Genomic DNA, 23,834 nt, shown 5'->3' on the forward strand with positions numbered 1-23,834 from the left:
ATAAATAATAAAAATACTAATTTTTAAAAAACCAATAAACCAACCAGAAAGAAATCGAAGAGAGGCGGGGGAGAGAGAGAAAGAGAGATTGTAGTCTGTAGATGACGATGGACAGAGAGAAGGAGAGAGAGATAGAGTTAGAGAGTGCAATGTATACAAACTGTTTATTATTAGGTCTGGATTCGAGTATAATCGGACTCGGACCTTCATCAAATGGCACTCCCCGGGTCGGACTTTTCCGTCACTCCAACCCTAAACTCGGTGAACAGCTTCTTTACTTCATCCTCTCCTCGCTTCGCGGTCCTGCTCAATCCGCCAAAGTAATATTTTCATTTTCTCCTTTTTAGATATAATGTTCCTTCCTTGTATGCAAGTGTTGATAATTTCTTTTCGCGATCGATCTTGTCAGGATTTTGATAAGGTGTGGCCGATTTTTGATTCCGCTCAGTCACGTGATTTTCGTAAGGTTAGTAATTTGATTAGTTGTGATTTCGTTGAATTTTCCGCAAAGGTTAGATTTTGTTTTTGTGTTTTATTTTTGCTTTTGTTTTTTTGTTGTTTGTTGTGGTTGAAATGTTAGGTTGTGCAAGGGATAATCAGTGAGCTTGAATCGCAAGGGGCACTTCCAAGGAGCAATTCAAGGGTTTCTTCCCTTGCTACTTGTTGTGGACCGAGGTAGTTTTTTTTTTATATATTTGGTCAATGTTTTTTAAAAATTTTGAAAAGTGAATTTTGAATTATAGAAACGAAACTAGAGATAAACCAAATGTGTTCATCTTGCAGTGCTCTCAACTTGGCCAAATAGTTGGGTCAAGTTAAATTCAGTATTGGTTTTAAGGTCTGCTGTCTAATAAAAATTTCGGTTTCTCAGTAAAATGGATGCTTTCTGTTCATATATAGGAGCGCTAGAGGATAATGTGTCTGTGTGTCGTAAGCAAATTGATGACTTGGAACACTTGTTTCCTAGTGAGAACTCATATGATTTGGCATGTTCGTGAGTGCATATATTCTGAATGGGTTTTGTATCTTTGTGAAATAATCAAGAAAATTTACTTGCACAAGTTGCTACAATTGTAATTGGTTCATAATGCATGCAGATTTTTTTCTTTTAAAACGACTTTCAAGGCATCCATTTAGAGCATAGAATTGTGTGGAAGTTTAATGATATTGTTTTTGGCTTAATGCAAAAGTTTCTCACGTATGTGCAGATTTGTTGAACTCTTGTGGCAACTTTCTTTGCATGCTTTGAGAGAGGTTCACAGACGGACATTTGCTGCTGATGTTGCTTCAAACCCACTTCCTGCTTCATTAACAGACGTAGCCTTCCAACATGCAGCTACATTGCTTCCTGTGACGAAGGTAATACTATTTTCATGGTCCTTATCTATGTATAAAGTTATCAAAGCTCAGGTCGTTCTCAGTCAAAGGCAATGGGATATTTGAAATTGTGATCAAGGTTTATAAATCCACTTATAAAGTCTTTCAATCAGGTAATACATGCATGGTTATTGTTCTTTCATTTGTATAGAGATCCTAAATGCACTGACATCAAAAAACACTTCTGTAAAGGTTGAAACGTTTGTTAAACTGTAACTATAAGTGGGTCATAATTTGGAAAGGATTTTTTAAGAAGCCTCTTACAGAACTCCTATGGGTCTCAGTTTTTTTAAAAAATGAGTCAAAGAGGTGAGATCTCATATGATTCTCTCACTCAGTATACAATAGAAACTTTCTTGGATGTGGATCTCAAATGTGGACACAAAGTAAAAAGACAACATAAATGACAATTTCCAAGTTACATAATTTTTCTCCTTTTAGAATGATCTGTATTAGTATTATAATTGCAGTTTTGGATAGAAATGGGAAGACAATATTCATTTTTCTGTAGTTTCATTTCTTTGTTTCCTTTTTGGGTGAATTACCAGTATCATAAGTTATAATCCATACGAACTATTCAAGGTTGCTTTTCTAAACTTTGCGTGTTAGTGAACAATTCAAATGCTGGAAAAGTTTTAAGAAAGGAGTACTCTGTTTTCTGGTCTTTTGCCCTAGTTTCTCTTTTGACACATTTCATTTACAACTATACTTCAATTTTGGTAGCAGTGGTTTGAAAATCTCCCCTTAAACAGGCAAGAATAGCTCTCGAAAGAAGGAGGTTTCTTAAAAATGCAGAAACAGCAGTACAGAGACAGGCTATGTGGTCAAATTTGGCTCATGAGATGACTGCTGAGTTTCGTGGTCTTTGTGCAGAAGAGGTAATGGGAAACTCATTTACTCTTTTGTAAAGGATTTAGGATGCAGCTGCCTGTTTTCCTCACACTTCCTTTTGAAAACTTGAATGTCAGGCTTATTTGCAGCAAGAGTTAGAAAAGCTACATGACTTGCGGAACAAAGTGAAGTTAGAAGGTGAACTGTGGGATGATCTAGTGTCAAGTTCTAGCCAGAATTCACATTTAGTTTTAAAGGCTACTCGCTTGTGGGATTCTATACTTGCTCGAAAGGGTAAGTCAAAATTAACGAAGTTTTCTTTTTTATTTTCTTACAAAAGCTGAACCATTTTATTTGTTTGAATATATATACTAGGATTTTCTTGGAAATAATGCCATAATTGAGATGGTCAATTGGTTTCTTCTGAAATGAATTTCCTTTAATTAAGTTCTTCCATTTGTTTACAAGAGTAGTTACCATCTAAGTAAGTTGTTTCCATTTGATGGTGAGTTTAGTTGATTTAACAAATGGTCACTGTTCATATTTTTTCTGTACTTCTCTGTTATCATGATGGTACTCGGTACTTACATTTTGGTGCATACCACAATGATATGTAGTTACCATGGACATGATACTTGTGCTTTGAAACGTGTATGGTTGAGCTTGTCATTCCTCTAGGGCTTGACCTGCAGATTTTTAGGTAAATAAATAGACTTCTAGATTATCTCAATCTACTCTTAATTGATTTTGAGGCTTGCTTTCTGAAACTATTCTTTCTTCTAGTAGTTTTGGGGATGGTCAGAAAGGATGGCAATACGCTTTTGGAATTTATATCTTCTTATTTTGGACATTTTACTTAAAGAGTAATTTATCCATGTCTACTAGCCATAACTTGTACTTCTTAAAAAGATTTTTACCTTTTTTTATTTTGTAAATTTCTAATCTTAATCTTTTCTATGTTGATTTCAACAGTCTGTTTACATGGTTTTCTCCTATAATCTAATTGCTGATTCTTGATTACCATGGGCATTTTCAATAACATATGTAAAAGGCAGAGAAAACATTGCTGGGATGGATCCAACCTCATATACCTTAACTGTATATGAATGCTGTTCCCTTCATTTGCCTATGTTTGATTGTCACAGACAGTTTGATCCAAACTGTTCATGCTCTCATTGTCATGATTGGATATCAGTTTCAATCAAAGGAAATTATCATTTACTTTGTTACACTTGCTTTCACTTTATATGCACATGAAAATATTTTTTAGCTTGCTTATGTTACTTTTAATCACTTATTACACAAAAAAATGTGTGGCCTCTTGATTAAAATTTCTGTGACTATTAATTAGATGCTTCTTAAAATTTGATGCTGATATCTGCTCCCCTTTAAACAGTACATATACTGCTACTTTACTGCTATTCCCGTAACTTGTTAAGTACCTTTATTTACAGGTCAACATGAAGTTCTTGCTTCAGGGCCAATTGAGGACCTGATAGCTCATCGGGAGCATAGGTAATTAAGATCAGATATTGTGCTAGGTTCTGAAGATGTCATTTATCTTATTCCTCTTCTTGCGTAATATTCTTTTACAGATACCGCATCTCTGGATCATCTTTGCTCTCTGCTATGGATCAGAGCTCTCAGGTTTCTTATTCAGATGAACATTCGGATGACAAAGAACATAGTGATGAATCTTATGTTAATGGAAATAGGGAAAAGTCGAAGAACAGTTTGGATTCATCCCATCTACAAGTAAATGATGAGATGCATTCTCGAGTGGATGATAGAGGTGGAAGAGTCCAGCCCACTGTTGATGTAGCAGAAATTATAAGGCGTTGGACACATGCATTGCAACGTATTCATAAACAGTCACTTCTTCTGGTATTCTATTTCTTTGTCTGGTCATGAGCTCCTTTATTTAATTGGTAATTTGTAAAAATAGATTCCTTCTGCATACCAAGCCAAGGCCTTCATTACTTGCATGCTAATGATTAACTGCTATATGGCATATGATTAAAAGTGTGTTGCAAAATTGAGATTATATATATCTATTAAAAGTTTGGTATTGCAAAGTTTTGAGGTTGTATATATTTGTGCAATACTAAGTTTGAGTTTACTAGGTGAAAACAAGACATATTTGATGTTTGTTCTTGGCAATCTTATGTTGATTTTCTTTACAACATGGACACAACCTGATTATTCTGTGATTTACTTCCACTCTATTTATCAAGGTGTTTGGTTTTGAGTGGGTTGGAAGAGCATGTAGATCTGGAAAAGAACACAATTTGTCATTCTTGGATGGCATTATCATAAGTGAATCTCAGATTTTGGAGATTTTGCTCTAGATGACTCATATATGCTGGAGATTTTACTCTGGATGACTCATATATGCAAGCAATTTGTTATTAGATGATGCTTTTTTTAAAAAAAACAGGAATATTCTCTTATTTGTTTGTAGATCATATACTTATATTATACAGAACAGTGTCTTTTTGTGTGAGAACTTGACTCTATGGCGTACTATTTTTACTTTGGAAGCAGATGTGCGAAGTATATTGTTGAGTACTTCCTCCACTCTTTTCTTGAGTATTCCTAATGTTTATTTGCTTTGTTTTTCCAGATATTATGTGAGAATTCGACAAAATTGTCTTTGATAAGAATATCACTGTAGAGAAAGAAAGTGGTTGTTATGGAAAATGATTATTAAAATCATTTTTTTCTCATTAAAATGTCTTAATACAGGAGAAGTATAAAACAGATGTGCAACGGTAGTATTGATGAATTAGAGAAGTCTATGCATTTTCAATCCAAGAACTTACAAGTTGTTGATTGGATTTTGCTTGTCAATTATCATTGATGATGTAGTGAACTGCTATTGGGCAACAATTGCTTTGTAGGCAAAAGCTAATGATGGAGAAGGTCCAGATATATTAAGAAGTGCACTCGATGGTGGTACTAGTGGCCATGCTGAATCTTTAGCTGCAACTCTTGCAGAACATCAGCAACACCTGAGTAGTTTTCAGGTATGAAATAATCTTTGTGAACCTGAGCGAGCTTCGAGTAAGCTCTGAAGTACTGCAAATTTGACTTTCAATTTAACAATTCCAGTTTCAGCTTGATGATGGCCTAATGCCGCTGGACATGTTGGGTATTTGCGTGCCTGTGTTTTATTTTCTTGTGATGTGCATTGATAACAAGACAGTTATACTTCCTTAAATGTCCTCTTTCATTCACAGAATGAGCATGCATCATAATGATAACTACCCAACAGGTATCCATAACCCGGAACCAACCTGATCAGGTTTCGAGTACCCATCGTGTATCCATAACCCGAACTCGAATACTATAATTTACAACTATTTAGTATATAATTAGTTTGGTATACAATATACATGTAATTTTTAAAAACTTTAAAGTTATTTATTTGTTTTGGGTCAGGTTTGGGTCGGGTAGACCAGTATCCATACCTAACCCGAAACCCGACCACCTGATCGGGTTTAAAAATTTCCTACCCATTCAGGTCAGTATCCATTGGGTCCAGGTGAAATTGCCATCCCCATTAATGACTCATAGAGTTTGTGGTCATGCCTTAATAACTTAGAAGAGGGATATAATCAAGTGTTATGGATACTCCTTGTGGCAGACATCAGTGAGTTACAGTAGTTGTCATTGTTCATTTTTTTTATTGCCATCCCCATTAATTTTTTGCAGCAACGGAGAGGACCAATCCTCGCCTTTTCAAAGTGTTGGAACTTACTAGACTGTGCACAAAACCTTTCCCTGATGCAAAACCTCAACCATGAGTATTCACCCCTTAAAATGATGAATAGCAACACATGTCCTTTATATAAATGAAATTGGCATAGATTTTCTGAATTACTGATGTTATGAACCCTATTGTCTTAATGGGATGATACTAGATTGCGTTTTTATCATTTGTGAGCACTTGCATCATGTTCTTGAGATCACTAGGCTTTCCTACTTACTAGAGGCCATGTTGAGGAATTTTTCCACTCTAATACTTTTTTCCACAGGGGCTTATTGACCAACTTAATGAAGTTGTTCCAACAATACAAAATTCAATATCAGCGTGTACAGAGAAAGTAAATAATATTTCTTCCAGCCAGCCACCAATGGCCAAGCATCGTGGAACCTCACCTATACAAGCTCAAAGCAGTGGAAGGACCTTGGTAATTTTTATGAATAATAAGTTCATGCAAATGCCCAATGTTGAATAACTCATCATGTAAAGCTGAGTTCTCTCTCTCTCTCTCTCTCTCCCCCCGGAACTGTTAGGAAACTAGCTCTGATAATGTTGCAGAGGTGACTTCAAAAATTTCCACAGTTCAGCTTGACAAGGTATCTGCTAGCCCCCCTGCTTTGAAGCTACCACAGTTATTCAGTTTGACCCCAAATTCTTCTGGAAAAGGTACAAACTTGCAAAAGAGACAAATGTTAGCTTCCCAAACCATCCAAATGGAAAATCTATCTGAAAGAAACTCTCTGGACCAGCCTTTATCAAATAATCGCTTAGATAATCCACCGCAAGGTTTGCTAATTCTCTCTGCCGCCTGCTTTATCCCTTCTGCATATGTTATCACATTTATTGGCATGCTGAAGTCCCTTGCAGTTTATCAATTAAAAGAATTTCGGTTTTAGAAAGCTTTAGTTGGAGAGTTTGATTCTTGATTTTGTGTATTTGTAGATGGAGATAATTTTGTTCAAAACTTAAAGAGATCTGTAAGAGAAGCTGCTCTGTCAATGCAATCTTGCAACTCAGAATCATCTCATGACAGTCAGTCTGATGAAAGTTCTGAGCACTTCTTTTTACCTCTTTCATCGCCTGGATTTTCTTTTGTCCCAGAAAAAAAAGCAGTCTCAACAAGAAGTAAAAGATTTTCAGTATCTCAAATGAACTCTGATTTGATTGAGAAACATGCTCGAGATGGCCATGCTGGAAGCAAGTACAAAGAATTACCGGAAATTTTAAATGATTTGGGTTCACTTACTGACTATGACCATGTAAATGGCTTCCTCACAGCTGCTGGATCAAATGGTGCGATATCTGATGGTCAGAGCTTGTTCAATGACATTGAGGAACCCCGTGATCAAGTATTCTCACCTCCTTTCCTGTTAGATACATCCCTTGTACCAGATTTGTACGAGGACTTACTTGGTAGGTTGCTTTGGGTGCAACGGCATTTATATGTTTGTTAATTATCTGGTTATGAGTTATTGTTGAATAATTTTCTAGATGCAGTTTGTGTTCAATATGCCATCAACTATGAAAATTTCAGATCTTCAATCTCAAAATATGCCATCAATTTGCCGTAATTAAGCTAGCATGTGTCACATTGCTGCATGGTCAGCAATCCATTATTCCAGTCTTGCTTTATTTTTTGCGTCCAAGATTAATTATGCTTAGACAAACAACTACTATAATTCTTTTGTGGTAGAGTTCTGTTTGAATCTAGGTAAAATTATGTTAATGAGGATTTATCAACTGGAAACCCTCATTTTCTCAGAAAGGTTTAGAGATCCTTTTACAAGTATTCCCTCCTTTTCTTTTTCTTTTTTGCCTTTTCTTGTTTCATATTTGTTTAATTTCATGTTGGATCTTTTTCCCAACTAGAACATTTTATTGATCTGAAGTTTGTTTAAATTTGTTGCAGCTCCACTTTCAGAAACTGAAACCGCCTTGATGGAGCTTTGAGTCAGAATTTTCGGCATTGTTCTTTATGTATGTGATAGATTTGTATAACAACGGATTTGATTGTGTATTAGAGCAGGAACTAGGAATCATTATGCGATTTTTCTTTTCTCATTTACTGTTTTTTATTGGATATGTTTTTTTTTTGAGGATTCAACTGTGGAGTATCCAAGGTTGCTGAAGTCCCATTTGTGCCTTTCCACGATAATTAAGAGGTTTGCACCCGACAGACTCTGAATTTCGAGTCTTCAGCTATATCATCCTGTTTGTTGAAATGCATGATATTGTGTTTTTGGAACTCTTTGCTGTTTGAGATTCTTCTTTGCAATTGTCTAATGTGTATAGAATACCAGTACTGCTAGGGTACTTGGAACATCTTACAATGTCTTTGGTACTAAATTATATGGCATTTGTTGTACGGAAAAAAGTATTTTAATTTATTGAATGTGATTTTGATCGCGTCTTTTAGGTAAAAATTTGTTGTAAATATACAAGCGGGCCCTGCATTATTCATAAAGTTTATGCTAATGAAGTTGAAGTCTGTCTACGATTGCGGATGCCCTTGTTTTATATCTCTTTGATTATCATATACAAAAAAGTCTCATTTTGTTCTTTTTTTTTTTTTTTTCATTTTAGCTCTTGAACTTTTTTTTTTCATTTCTTCTGACCAAATTAAAAGATAATTGAATCAAATTTATCGACTAAGAACAAAATTAAAAGATGAAGGGTTAAAGTTGAAAAGACACTATAAATAGTTGATGGCGTCAATGTTCTTATAAAAAGTTTATTTTAGTCCTGTAACTTTTATATTTTACCTATTCGATCCCTCAATTTTTGCAATTCAATTTTGATTAAAAAAAAATTTATTTTTTATTTTTTTGTTCCTGATTTGATAGAAAATAGAGATAATCATATTCCGGCGATAGAAAGAGAAAATGGCTTTAACATCGATTTTGACCCTTAAAATAGTTGATCTTAATGTTAATAAGTTCTATTTGTTGAGAGTAGTTTCACTTAGGTGTTTTTTTTTATCTTGAAAATGCCTAAAAAACTAGATAAAAAGCTTGAAAAGATATTTGATTTTGTGTTAGACTTTGAGTGTTTTTTAAGATCATTTATGAGTTTGTAAGATGTTTAGTATTTTAGGTTTTTTAGGTTAAAAAGACAGATTTTATGATTGGATTTTTAGGAAAACCAGACGATGTGTAGTCTATAATTTTTTAAAAAAAATATATATCAAGAAAGAGTTGTCAACAACTGCATTAAAAAATCATAGAGCCCATGCACGGGCCTTTTCTAATTGGGCCAGGCATTGGCTTGGCATCTTTGTTTTTTTTTTCTTCTTTTATAAGTTTGTCCTTTTAAAAAAAATCATGTTTTTTTATATGTTTTTTTTAAATGATTTTATAATTTATATTTAAACTAATATTTTTTTTTGTTTTTTATTTTTTGTATTTAGCTTGTTATAAATAGTGATTGTTATTTTAATTATTTTTTTTGTATTTAATTTTTTAAGATATTATTCTACTTCATCTATAGTTTTTATTTTTATATAATTGAGATTTATTTTTAAAAATAAAAAATATTTATTTTTGGATATTATTTCTAATAAGTGCAGAGATATTTTTTCCTCTGTCTATTTCTACCATCATTTGATTAAAAAAATTGATATTAATAAATAGAATCATTGAATAGAATCAAGTAAATTATTTATTTATATTGTGATATTAAATATTTTAATTTATATTTACTTCTTGATTTTTTTAGATATATATTTAGTTATTGTTAATAATGTTTTTTATTTAATATCAATTTAAAATAAAGGTACAATCAATAGTAAGAGACTTTCAAACCAAAAGCACCAGTCACCGCACAAAAAGAAGTGTAAAAGCAAACTTGAGCAGAAGAAGTTGCTGAAAGAAAAGGAAGGAACTCAACAACAGAGCTGCTGCAACAAATGAAACGACAAACAGAAGTCATCGCACGTGTAGATGCGAGCTAATCAATAATATGGAGTGTTTGTAATTGTAATTCTATTGATTTTTAAAATATTTTTTATTTAAAAATATATTAAAATAATATATTTTTTATTTTTTTAAAATTATTTTTGATATCAGCACATTAAAATGATTTAAAAATACAAAAAATATTAATTTAAAACAAAAAAAATTAAAAAAGTTTCAAAAATGTTTTTAAAACGCAAAAACAAGCAGCTCCAATTGAGATTGTGATAGTAGATGCGGTTTAACGTGTTTTTCGTTTAGAAATACCTCAATATTTTTTTTATTTTTAAAAAATTATTTTTGAGATCAGCATATTAAAACGATTAGAAAACATATAAAAAAATATTTTAGCTAAAAAACAAAATTTAAAATTTAAAAGAACGTAATTTCAACTGCATTCCCAAACAATCTCTTATTACCCTCCATTCCTTCAATTTTAATTTTTTATATATTATTTTTTCTGATTTGATCCTTATCATTTTTATTTTTATTTTTCTTTCCTTGGTCTTTTTGTTAAAGTCTTAGTGGTTTTTAATTTTATCATTCAATCTAATTTTATGGTATATTTGTTTTTCAATTTGATCCTGATTCTTTGAGTTTTTCTTCTTTTCAATTTAATCGTCAAATAAAATTTTTTTTATTACCCTCTAATTTATTTTTTATTTTGATTTTCGTACTCATTATTTTAATTGTTATTTTTTTATTCTTTTGTGTAATTGATTTATTTTGTTGATCTTATCCTTAAACGTTTGATTTGCTGGGATTAGGTTTTGCAGTTTTTTCCTAGTCATAGATTTAAAAAGTTTAACGCAGATTGACATATTTTTTTTACTTATTTTCTTTTTGATTTTGATATTTGGCATTGATTTTTTTAAAAAAAAAATTGGCCTTCTAGACCTCGTGACCAAGGTCAGAGGTTTTGAAGGTTGAAACGAGTTGACTTTGATTTTTTTTTAGATTCTTTTATAAAATTGATTTATTTTCAATTTCATCATTCAACATTTTCAATTTTTTTTGGATTGGTCTTCGTACTTTTTTTTTTCATTTCCTATTTTGTGGGGTTATCCTAATCCTAAAATCATGATCGCGGGGTTGGCGAGTTAACTCAGGTTGACTCGAATTTTTTTTTTCTCTTTGTTTTTTTTTATTATTTTTTTCAGTTTTATCCCTTAATATGTTTTCGTTGAGGATTTGCTTTGTTGTTTTTTTTGTTTGTCTTCTATGCTATCGGTCCCAATCTCATGACCACAATCATGAGTTTCAATGATTTATTTGGGCTGACTTCGGTTTTTTAGGTCTTTTTAATTTTTTTTTTAATTTCTTCATTTGAGATTTATTTTTTTTAAAATTAATTTTCATTCTTTTTTTTTCACTTTCCATTCACATTTGATTTTTTTGTTAAATTAAATATTTTAATTTTAGTTATCTTTTGATTAAATATTGATTTATTTAATTAGATCCATGTATAAACATTTTAATTTATGATTGAATTTTTATTTATTTGCAAAGACACAATGAAAAAGGTTGTTTATTGTTTTTATTGAAAAAGAATATTCAACATAGTATTATAAATAAGAGAAGAATTCCACTTTAAAATAAGTTGCAAGCCACGCATTAATTGGGGGAAAAAAAAGGGAGAGAGAATGATTTGACAAGGTTTATTTAAATTGAAAATCAAACCTTGTCAAATCATTTACTTCTAATTTGGTCATTAATTCGTCCATGCATCCATCGTCGTTATATACCAACAGTAAATCAGTTTCTTAACTAACCATATGCCACCGTGTATGCTTTAAATACTTTTAAATTATTGAGATTTTAGTACGTAATACTATAATAACTATTTGATGATTTAGAAAAAATAAATAAATAAATTAGGAAAATAATAAACTTTATCAAGGAGCGATTTTTTGAACTTTAAACTACATTATATGTAGTATAAATGCAATATCTATGAATTCATGTGCTTGTTGTTGTGTGTATATATATCATTTTAATTGTACATACACTTACAATTTACTATTCACTTCAATACTATAATTATGTTTTTCAAGTTCTCAAAAAATTCAAATGCCTTGATGGTAGGAGTATTTCAATTATTTTGTACGACCATTAGCTATTAAATGATTGGCCGAGAATATAAATATTTATTTATTTTTTAAACATAATAAAATAATTTAATTATCCTTTGAGTAAAAATTTTTAGCAAAGAAGGGTATTTTGTCTTTTAATACAATAAAATAACAAGTTTATCCTTGAAATAAAAATAAATAAATCATGTGTCAATGGGCCTCTTGATCCTTTCACTCTCGTTTTTTTTTTTATTATTGTTATTACCAAGTTCATTGAGGGCAATTTGATCACTTGCTAAGGGTTAACTATTATTTAAATGAAAAAATTGTTGGCGCATCACATGCGCTAAAATATGGGAGGCACCCGCGCATTTAGGATGGCGTATGTGATGTCTTATGGTGGAAAAAAATGTCTTTCCATCATGTTGTTAGAAACGCCACCACATTCTCTTTTTATTGGTGCGACTCATTTCAACAGTGGTGGGGCAGTTTGTCGTCGATGATGTTTTTTTTTTTTTTCTTTTCTCTCTCCTCCCTGAAAAGTTATAGGTTGATCATTTTTGTTGTTAATATTTCAATTTCATTCCTTATTCTTTTGATTTTTAATTTTGTTCTTAGCCCTTTTGTAAAACAATATTTATTTTTGATTTTATTATTCAATTCTAATTTTTCATATGTTATTTTTTTTTTAATTTGATCCTTATTATTTTGATTTCTAGTTTTTTTCCTTGGTAAATTTCGCAAAAGTTTTATTAGTTTTCAGTTTTATCCTTCAAACTAGCTTATGGTATATTATTTTTTTTCAATTTGATCCTCATTCATTTGATTTTTTTTCCTTTTGTTATACTTATTTTTTTTTTCAATTTAACTCTTTGATAAAAAAATTGTAATTGCCCTCTAATTTATTCTTTATTTTTATCTATATTCTTTTAATTGCTATTTTTTTCCAATTTCATCGCTCAATGTTTGATTTGTTGGAAATTGAGCTTCACATTTTTTTCATGTATGGTGTTTCCAGTCTAATAACTCGGGTCACAAATTTTAAAAAGTTAATGGGTGTTGACATTCTTTTTTTTTACTTATTTTCTTTTTCGACTTTATTGACTAAGATTAGTTTTTTTTTAAAAAAAATTGGCTTTGTGTTTTTCTCTGATTTCTTTTTTATCGGGTTATCCTGATCTCATGACCTAAGATACAAGTTTGGTAGGTTAATATGGGCAACCTCACCCTTTATTGCTTAGGTTACATGTCTATCATGCCAACTAAGATTGACTCATGTTTGTTTTTTAAATTTATTTTACTTAATTTATCATTTCATATTTAATTAGCTAAAAATTAAACAATATCCTGTTTTTATCCACTTATGGAAAAGTGTTTTTTTCCTATATCACTAAGATCGCTTTTTTTAAAATTTGTTTTTGTCTGGTTATTATTGTTGCTTTTTTTTTCATATGATTAAAATAAAATTAGCTTATTTATTTAGTGGGGACTATAACTTGAATTATATATATATATTTTTAAATATACTTGCAATATCTAAATATTATTTTAAAAAAATTAATGCGGACCCGTGTCTAGTTTATACGAATACTAGTTACTTGTATTAGTTAATTCCATGTAGTTTCACAACTTGGGAAATTAAATATATATATATATATATATTTAGTTTAACGTGGGTGTCCGGGCCAGCTTGCGTGCACCTCGACTAATCCCACGGGCCCTGAAGTTAACGACCATGTAAGCCTCCAGTGGTCATCATATGAGCAACCACAGGGCTCGAACCTGAGACCATAGAGGGAGCAAATCTCTTGGTCCTAAGCTCTTACCACTGGACTACCACCTAGATGGTTGGAAATTGAATATATTTACTGGATAAGTTAGCGGTGATTAGTTGATTCAATTGAAACAAATTATGGGTTGTTTACTGTTGCGGTGTTGTTGTATTTTTTTTTTAAATAATTTGTTATATTAATATTAAAAATAAATTTTAAAAAATAAAAAATATTATTTTAATATATTTTTAAATAAAAACATTTTAAAAAGCTACTATACTATAATTTTAAGTTAATTTATATTTATATTTAGATTTAAATTATATTTATTAAATTAATATTTTAAATTATATATATAAAAAGAACAAGCATGTCAAAACACTAACTGAAACAAAATTGACCACCTTGGAATTGAGCTCCAAAACCTCAATTTGTTCCCTTAGTCAATCAAACAAGGCAACGAAATGATGACACTAAGGATTTAAAGTTGATCGGTAAAGAGTCCAGGCAAAAGCAATTTAATAAATAACTAGTTAGGGATATCCATTTTACGTTACGTTACGGGTAAGATTCCAAAACAAATTGCAATAATTGAGAACATAACAAAAAAAAAATAAAAAATATATATATATATATATATATATATATATATATATATATATATATATATATATATATATTTGTAAAACTTCTAATTACAAATAAAAATAGCAAGATTATGAATACAAGTTCGATCCCTAGAAAACATATTTATTAGAAGGGATATCCACGAACCCCGAACCGAATTAATCTCATCCTTTAAAAGAATGTAAAGATACCCGGATAAAAAAAAATATAAATCAATATAGTTGATACCAATAAAATTTTGTTAACATATAAAATTAAAAATAAATAAAATTCAGCAATCTAAATGAAAATATAACAAAAAAAAGGAGCTCCATTTTTTTTCTTTTCATCAATATGAGATGAACAGAAAAAAAAACACACGCAGATCAATGTAGATGTTAATAACATGTAAGGACTTAATTGAAAATAAATATAGTTAAGTAATTAAATTAAAAATGTAAAAAAAGAAAGTAGCTCCAATTTTTTTGTTCTTCATGAACAGAGAAAAAAAAACGAAATCTTATAGTTCATTTGATGATAATAAACAGCTGACGTCAGCGTCCTTTTCAAATTGTCCAATTGAAATTCTCTCCCCTCCAGCATTGTCCATTTCAAATTCTCTCCAAACGTGACTGCCTTTATCACTCTGGGTCCCATTTAAAAAAAAATTTAAAACGAAAAAACAATTTCAAGCAACCCTTTCACTTTCTCTACATTACAAAATTTCCCCATTTGCTCCCTTCTTTTCGTAAATAAACAACTCCTCAGGGACCTTCAATTCAAAAAAAGAAAAAAGAAAACTCTCTCAGTCGAAACAATAATAAAATACTGATTTTTTAAAAAGCGAAAACCAACCAGAAAGAAATCGAAGGGAGAGGGGTTGTAGTCTGTAGATGACGATGGACAGAGAGAAGGAGAGAGAGATAGAGTTGGAGAGTGCAGTGTATACAAACTGTTTATTATTAGGTCTGGATCCGAGTATAATCGGACTCGGACCTTCATCAAATGGCACTCCCCGGGTCGGACTTTTCCGTCACTCCAACCCTAAACTCGGTGAACAGCTTCTTTACTTCATCCTCTCCTCGCTTCGCGGTCCTGCTCAATCCGCCAAAGTAATATTTTCATTTTCTCCTTTTTAGATATAATGTTCCTTCCTTGTATGCAAGTGTTGATAATTTCTTTTCGCGATCGATCTTGTCAGGATTTTGATAAGGTGTGGCCGATTTTTGATTCCGCTCAGTCACGTGATTTTCGTAAGGTTAGTAATTTGATTAGTTGTGATTTCGTTGAATTTTCCGCAAAGGTTAGATTTTGTTTTTGTGTTTTATTTTTGCTTTTGTTTTTTTGTTGTTTGTTGTGGTTGAAATGTTAGGTTGTGCAAGGTATAATCAGTGAGCTTGAATCGCAAGGGGCACTTCCAAGGAGCAATTCAAGGGTTTCTTCCCTTGCTACTTGTTGTGGACCGAGGTAGTTTTTTTTTTTTTTTTTTATATTTGGTCAATGTTTTTTAAAATTTTGAAAAGTGAATTTTGAATTATAGAAACGAAACTAGAGATAAACCAAATGTGTTCATCTTGCAGTGCTCTCAACTTGGCCAAATAGTTGGGTCAAGTTAAATTCAGTATTGGTTTTAAGTTCTGCTGTCTTATGAAAATCTCGGTTTCTTAGTAAAATGGATGCTTTCTGTTCATATATAGGAGCGCTAGAGGGTAATGTGTGTCTGCCATAAGCAAGTTGATGACTTGGAACGCTTGTTTCCTAGTGAGAACTCATATGATTTGGCATGTTCGTGAGTGCATATATTCTGAATGGGTTTTGTATCTTTGTGAAATAATCAAGAAAATTTACTTGCATAAGTTGCTACAATTGTAAGTGGTTCATAATGCATGCAGATTTTTGTATTTTAAAATGACTTTCAAGGCATCCATTGAGAGCATAGAATTGTGTGGAAGTTAATGATATTTATTTTTGGCTTAATGCAAAAGTTTCTCACGTATGTGCAGATTTGTTGAACTCTTGTGGCAACTTTCCTTGCATGCTTTGAGAGAGGTTCACAGACGGACATTTGCAGCTGATGTTGCTTCAAACCCACTTCCTGCTTCATTAACTGATGTAGCCTTCCAACATGCAGCTACATTGCTTCCTGTGACAAAGGTAATACTATACTCACGGTCCTTGTTATCTATGTTTAAAGTTATCTAACCACAGGTCGTTCTCATGGCAAGTGGATATTTGAAATTGTGATCAAATTTTCTAAATCCACCTATAAAGTCTTTCAATCAGGCAATGCATGCATGGCTATTGCGCCTTCATTTTTATGGAGATTCTAAATGCACTGACATCAAAGAACACTTCTGAAAAGGTTGAAACTTCCTTTGTTAAACTGTAACTATAAGTGGATCATAATTTGGAAAGGATTTTCTAATACAATATTCGTTTCTGCAGTTTCATGTATTTGTTTCCTCTGTGGATGAATTACCAGTATCATAAGTTATTATCCATATGAATTATTCAAGGTTGCTTTTCTAAACTTTGCATGTTAGTGAGCAATTCAAATGTTGGAAAGGTTTTAAGAAAGGAGCACTGTTTTTTCTGGTCTTTTTTCCCTATTCTCTCTTTTGATGCATTTTAATTACATCTATGCTTCAATTTTGGTAGCAGTGATTTGAAACTCTCTCCTTAAACAGGCAAGAATAGCCCTCGAAAGAAGGAGGTTTCTTAAAAATGCTGAAACTGCGGTTCAGAGACAAGCTATGTGGTCAAATTTGGCTCATGAGATGACAGCTGAGTTCCGTGGTCTTTGTGCAGAAGAGGTAATGGGAAACTCATTTACTTTGTTTGTGATGCATTTAGGATGCAGCTGCCTGTTTTCCTCACACTTCCCTATTGAAAACTCGGATGTCAGGCTTATTTGCAGCAAGAGTTGGAAAAACTACATGACTTGCGGAACAAAGTGAAGCTAGAAGGTGAACTGTGGGATGATCTTGTGTCGAGCTCTAGCCAGAATTCGCATTTAGTTTCGAAGGCAACTCGCTTGTGGGATTCTATACTTGCTCGAAAAAGTAAGTCTTAATTATGGAAGTTTTCTTTTTTATTTTCTTACAAAATCTAACTATTTAATTTGTTTGAATAAATAAATTAGGTTTTTCTTGGAAATAATACCGTAATTGAGGGGGTCAATTGTTTTCTTTTGAAACAAATTTCCTTCTATCAGGTTCCTTCGTTCGCTTACAAGAGTAATTACTATAAGTTGTTTCCGTTTGATGATGAGTTTAGTTGATATAACAAATGGTCACTTTTCATATTTTTTCTGTACTTCTCTGTTATCATGAGGGACTCAGTACTTACATTTGGATGCATACCGCTATGATATGTAGTTACCATGGACATGATACTTGTGCTTTGAAACGTGTATGGTTGAGCTTGTCATTCCTCTAGGGCTTGACCTGCATATTTTTAGGTAGATAAATAGACTGCCTGATTATCTCAATCTACTCCTAGTTGATTTTAAGGCTTGTTTTCTGAATCTATTCTTTATGCTAGTAGTTTTCGGGATGAACAGAAAGGATGGCAATACGCCTTTGGAATTTGTATCTTCTTGTCCTGGACATTTTGCTTCAAAAGTAATTTATCGATGTCTTTTGGGCATAACTTGTACTTCCTAAAAAAGTTTTTTGCCTTTTTTCTGGTAAATTTCTAATATTCTTAATCTTTTTTGTGTTGATTTCAATGGTCTGTTTACTTGTTTTCCTCCTATGTTCTAATAGCTGATTCTTGATTATCATGGGCATTCTCAATAATATGGTCCAATATGTAAAAGGCAGATAAAAAATTGTAGGGATGGGATCCGACCTCATATACCCTAACTGTATATGAATGCTGTTCCCTTCATTACCTATGTTTGATTGTCACAGACAGTTAGATCTGAAGGGTTCATGCTTTCATTCTCATGATTGGATATCATTTTCAACTCATTCTCATGATTGGATATCATTTTCAACCAAGGAAATTATCAATTGTGTTGTTACACTTGCTTTCACTTTATATGCACATGAAAATATTCTTTTGCTTGCTTATATTACTATTAATCACTTGTTACCCAAAAAAATGTGTGGCCTCTTGATGAAAATTTCTGTGACTATCAATTTGCATGCTTCTTAAAATTTGATGCTAGTATCTGCTCCTATTAAATAGTACATATACTGCTACTTTTCTGTAATTCCAGTAACTTTGTTAACTTGTCATTGATTTTACCTTTATTTACAGGTCAACATGAAGTTCTTGCTTCAGGGCCAATTGAGGACCTGATAGCTCATCGGGAGCATAGGTAATTAAGATCGGATATTGTGCTAGGTTCTGAAGATGTCAATTTATCTTATTCCTCTTCGTGCGTAATATTCCTTTACAGATATCGCATCTCTGGATCATCTTTGCTCTCTGCTATGGATCAGAGCTACCAGGTTTCTTATTCAGATAAACATTCGGATGACAAGGAACATAGTGATGGATCTTATGCTAATGGAAATGGGGAAAAGTCAAAGAGTAGTATGGATTCGTCTCATCTACAAGTAAATGATGAGATGCATTCTCGAGTGGATGATAGAGGTGGAAGAGTCCAGCCTACTGTTGATGTAGCAGAAATTATAAGGCGTTGGACACATGCATTGCAACGTATTCATAAACAGTCACTTCTTCTGGTATTCTATTTCTTTGTCTGGTCATGAGCTCCTTTATTTAATTGGTATTTGTAAAAACAGATTCCTTCTGCATACCAAGCCAAGGCCTTCATTACTTACATGCTAATGATTAACTGCTATATGGCATATGATTAAAAGTGTGTTGGTGCAAAATTGAGGTTATAGATATCTATTAAAAGTTTGATATTGCAAAGTTTTGAGGTTGTAGATATTTGTGCAATACGAAGTTTGAGTTTACTAGGTGAAAACAAGACATATTTGATGTTTGTTCTTTGCAATCTTGTGTTGATTTTCTTTACAACATGGACACAACCTGATTATCCTGTGATTTACTTCTACTCTACTTATCAAGGTGTTTGGTTTACTCTACTTATCAAGGTGTTTGGTTTTGAGCGTGTTGGAAGAGCATGGAGGTCTGGAAAAGAATACAAAATGTCATTCTTGATGTCATTATCATCAGTGAATCTCGGATTCTGGAAACTTTGCTCTGGATGGCTCATTTATGCAAGCCATTTGTCATTAGATCTTAGTTTTGTTTTTTTTTTTTTCATGATTTTTTTAAAAAGGAATGTTCTCTTTTTTGTTTGTAGATCAAATACTTTTATTATACTGAACTGTGTCTTTTTGTGTGAGAACTTGCCCTCTAATGGCATACTATTTTTGCTTTGGAAGCAGATGTGCAAAGTATATTGTTGAGTATTTCCTCTACTCTTTTTTTAGTATTCCTAATGTTTGTCCGCTTTGTTTTTTCCAGATATTATTTGAGAATTCAAAAAATGCTCTTTGATAAGAATGTCACTATAAAGAAAGAAAGTAGTTTGTTATGGAAAATGATTATTAAAATTAATTCATCCCATTAAAATGTCTTAATACAGGAGAAGGATAAAACAGGTGTGACAGTAGTATTAATGAATTAGAGAAGCCCATGCTTTTCAATCCAAGAACTTATCAGTTGTTGATTGGATTTTGCTTGTCAATTGTCATTGATGATGTAGTGAACTGCTATTGTGCAACATTTTCTTTGTAGGCAAAAGCTAATGATGGAGAAGGTCCAGATATATTAAGAAATGCACTCGATGGTGGTACTAGTGGCCATGGTGAATCTTTAGCTGCAACTCTTGCAGAACATCAGCAACACCTGAGTAGTTTTCAGGTAATGAAATAATCTTTTGTGCACCAGATGTGAGCTTCCAGTTAGCTCTTGGCTTTCGATTTAACAATTTGAGTGTCAGCTTGATGTTGGCTTAATTCCTCTGGACATATTGGGTATTTGTGTGCCTGTGTTTTATTCTCTTGTGATGTGCATTGACAACAAGATAGTTGTTTATACTTCCTTAAATGTCTCATTTTGTTCACAGAATGAGCATGCATCATAATGATCTTGACCCCTTCATAATCAGGCTCAAGATCTGAGGAGTTGATGCTTGTTGCACACAGATTAAGGAGTTTATAGTAGATTAACTTTTGAAAACCTGAAACCATGGATGCAGCTGCTTCCCTGTATTTGTCACTTTAAGACCCAGAATTTGTGGTTCTGATATAATAACTTGGAAGTGGGATAGTCAAGCTTTATGGATATTCCTTGTAGCAGACATCAGTGAGTTACTGTAATTGTCATTGTTCAATTTTTTGATGGGTGACCTTTGAGTTTCTAGTCATGCTTGTGCAGCAATTGAGAGGACTGATCCTTGCTTTTTCCAAGTGTTAGAACTTACTGGACTGTACACAAAACCTTTCCCTAATGCAAACCTCAACCATGTGTATTCACCTGTTAAAATGATGAATAGCAACACATGTACCTTGTATAAATGAAATTGGCATGGATGTGCTGAATTACTGATGTTATGAACCCAATTGTCTTAATGGAATGATATTAGATTACCTTATTTATTTATTTTTATTATTATTATTTTTTTCATTTATGAGCACTTGCATTATGTTCTTCAGGTCACCAGGCTTTCCTACTTACCAGAGGCTATGTTGAGGATTTTTTCCAGTCTAATACGATTTTTTTTGTAGGGACTTATTGACCAACTTAATGAAGTTGTTCCATCAATACAAAATTCAATATCAGAGTGTACAGATAAAGTAAATAATATTTCTTCCAGCCAGCCACCAATGGCCAAGCATCATGGTCGAGCAACCTCACCTATACAAGCTCAAAGCAGTGGAAGGACCTTGGTAATTTTTATGAATGATAAGTTCATGCAAAATATTATGCCCAATGTTGAATAACTCATCATGTAAAACTGTGTTTTTTTTTCCTGTTAGGAAACTAGCTCTGATAATGTTGCGGAGGTGACTTCAAAACTTTCCACAGTTCAGCTTGACAAGGTATCTGCTAGTCCCCCTGCTTTGAAGCTACCGCACTTATTCAGTTTGACCCCAAATTCTTCTGGAAAAGGTGCAAACTTGCAAAAGAGACAAATGTTAGCTCCCCAAACCATCCAAATGGAAAATCTTTCTGAAAGAAACTCTCTGGACCAGCCTTTATCAAATGATCGCTTAGATAATCCATTGCAAGGTTTGCTAATTCTCTCTGCCACCTGCTTTATCCATTCTGCATAGGTATCACACTTGTTGGCTTGTTGAAAGTGTTTGCAGTTTATCAATTAAAAGAATTTCTGATTTTGAATGCTTTAGTTGGAGAGTTTGATTTTGTGTGTTTGTAGATGGAGAAAATTTTGTTCAAAACTTAAAGAGATCCGTAAGAGAAGCTGCACTGTCTATGCAATCTTGCAATTCAGAATCATCTCGTAACAGCCAGTCTGATGAAAGTTCTGAACACTTCTTTTTACCTCTTTCATCGCCTGGATTTTCTATGGTCCCAGAAAACAAAGTAGTCTCAACAAGAAGTAAAAGATTTTCTGCATCTCAAATGAACACTGCTTTGCTTGAGAAACATGCTCGAGATGGCCATGCTGGAAGCAAGTACAAAGAATTACCGGAAATTCTAAATGACTTGGGTCCACTTACTGACTATGATCACGTAAATGGCTTCCTCTCAGTTGCTGGTTCAAATGGTGCAATATCTGATGGTCAGAGGTCCTTCAATGATTTTGAGGAACCTTATGCTCAAGTATTCTCCCCTCCTTTGCTGTTGGATACGTCCCTTTTACCAGATTCATACGAGGACTTACTTGGTATGTTGCTTTGGGTGAAATGCTCCTGTTATAGGCATCTATATGTTTGTCAGTTATCTGCTTATTGAGTTATTGTTGAATGATTTACTAGATGCAGTTTGTGTTCAATATCAACTATGAAAATTTCAGATCTTCAAACTCAAAATATGCCATAATTAAGCTAGCATGTGTCACATTGCTGCATGGTCAGCAATCCATTATTCTAGTTTTGCTTTATTTTTTACGTCCAAGATTAATTATGCTTAGACAAACAACTACTATAATTCTTTTGTGGTAGAGTTCTGTTTGAATCTATGTAAAATTATGTTAATGAGGATTTATCAACTGGAGACCCTCATTTTCTCAGAAAGGTTTAGAGATCCTTTTACAAGTATTCCCCCTGTGTTTTTTTTTTGCCTTTTCTTGTTTCATATTTGTTTAATTTCATGTTGGGTCTTTTTCCCAACTGGGCCATGTTATTGATTTGAAGTTTGTTTAAATTTGTTGCAGCTCCACTTTCAGAAACTGAAACCGCCTTGATGGAGCTTTGAGTCAGAATTTTCAGCATTTTTCTTTATGTATGTGATAGATTTGTATAACAACGGATTTGATTGTGTATTAGATCAGGAACTATTAATCATTATGCGATTTTTCTTTTCTCATTTACAGTTTTTTATTGGATATGTTTTTTTGAGGATTCAACTGTGGAGTATCCAAGGTTGCCGAAGTCCCATTCGTGCCTTTCCACGATAATTAAGAGGTTTGCACCCGACTGACTCTGAATTTCGAGTCTTCAGCTATATCATCCTGTTTGTTGAAATGCATGATATTCTGTTTTTGGAACTCTTTGCTGTTTGAGATTCTTCTTTGCAATTGTCTAATGTATATAGAATACCAGTACTGCTAGGGTTCTTGGAACATCTTACAATGTCTTTGGTACTAAATTATATGGCATTTGTTGTACGGAAAAAAAGTATTTTAATGTATGGAATGTAAATATACAAGCGGTCCCTGCATTATTCATAAAGTTTATGCCAGTGAAGTTTAAGTCTGTCTTCGATTGCTGATACCCTTGTTTTAGATCTCCAAAAAAGTCTCTTCCACTTTCCTACCCAATCTCTCTTAATCAAGAACCGGTCTTGTTAGTGCTATTTCTACAAGTACTGGAATGAGTGCCCATAACATTTTAAGAATTTTATTTCAATTGCAATTTTATATTCCCAAAAAGGTATTACGTCTATTTTTATTGTAATTACTAGTTAGGATATCCGGGCTTGTCATAGGCTGGATCGAAGGGTTTTGTTTTTTTTTTCTCCGCAAAAAAATAATGTGGGCATTGTCAACATGTTTTTTAATATTATTAACTTTTTTAATATTAATAAATTTTTTAATTATGAACAAAAAGTTGTGTATGTTTAATATAATAAATTGATAATTAGATGCACTAATAAATGTTAAAAAAAGTTGTTAATGCCAATAAAAAATAAAATTGGAAAGTTGAGAGGTATATACAAATTAAGATATCTAATCTTGAACCATGTATAGCTCTTTATTTTTTTAATTTAATTATATGGCAATTGATTTTCTTTTTAGATTACTAAATTGAATTATATTGAAACAAAATACTTTTTTTAGTATAAT

The 23,834-nt window shown here is 32.4% G+C and overlaps 1 protein-coding gene across 11 annotated transcripts; it reads left to right on the top strand.

Annotated features, from left to right (window-relative positions):
* Positions 1-30: 30 nt before the first annotated feature.
* Positions 31-23,260, top strand: LOC7456201 (AUGMIN subunit 6). 11 transcript variants are annotated; one of them, XR_008058754.1, is made up of 15 exons: positions 31-320; positions 410-466; positions 581-675; positions 1,209-1,359; positions 2,130-2,255; positions 2,346-2,502; positions 3,663-3,723; positions 3,804-4,092; positions 5,109-5,234; positions 6,246-6,401; positions 6,508-6,760; positions 6,917-7,387; positions 7,884-7,951; positions 8,072-8,136; positions 22,954-23,260. XR_008058754.1 is itself a non-coding variant. In XM_052451378.1 (15 exons), the coding sequence occupies exons 1-14, from the start codon at positions 102-104 to the stop codon at positions 22,742-22,744; spliced, it is 2,208 nt and encodes a 735-aa protein (XP_052307338.1). In that variant the 5' UTR covers positions 38-101; the 3' UTR covers positions 22,745-22,771; positions 22,889-23,260. The 11 variants fall into 11 exon arrangements, 8 of the variants coding, with proteins under 8 accessions (XP_024452812.1, XP_052307360.1, XP_006369955.1 ...); XR_002980832.2 differs by lacking the exon at positions 22,954-23,260 and adding an exon at positions 9,746-10,022; XM_052451378.1 differs by lacking the exons at positions 410-466; positions 581-675; positions 1,209-1,359; ... (8 more) ...; positions 7,884-7,951; positions 8,072-8,136 and adding exons at positions 15,341-15,486; positions 15,576-15,632; positions 15,747-15,841; ... (8 more) ...; positions 21,744-22,214; positions 22,704-22,771 and having other exon boundaries at positions 38-174; positions 22,889-23,260.
* The last annotated feature ends 574 nt before the right edge of the window (positions 23,261-23,834 follow it).

The sequence above is a fragment of the Populus trichocarpa genome, chromosome 1 (assembly GCF_000002775.5).
Source record: "Populus trichocarpa isolate Nisqually-1 chromosome 1, P.trichocarpa_v4.1, whole genome shotgun sequence".
Taxonomy (NCBI): domain Eukaryota; kingdom Viridiplantae; phylum Streptophyta; class Magnoliopsida; order Malpighiales; family Salicaceae; genus Populus; species Populus trichocarpa.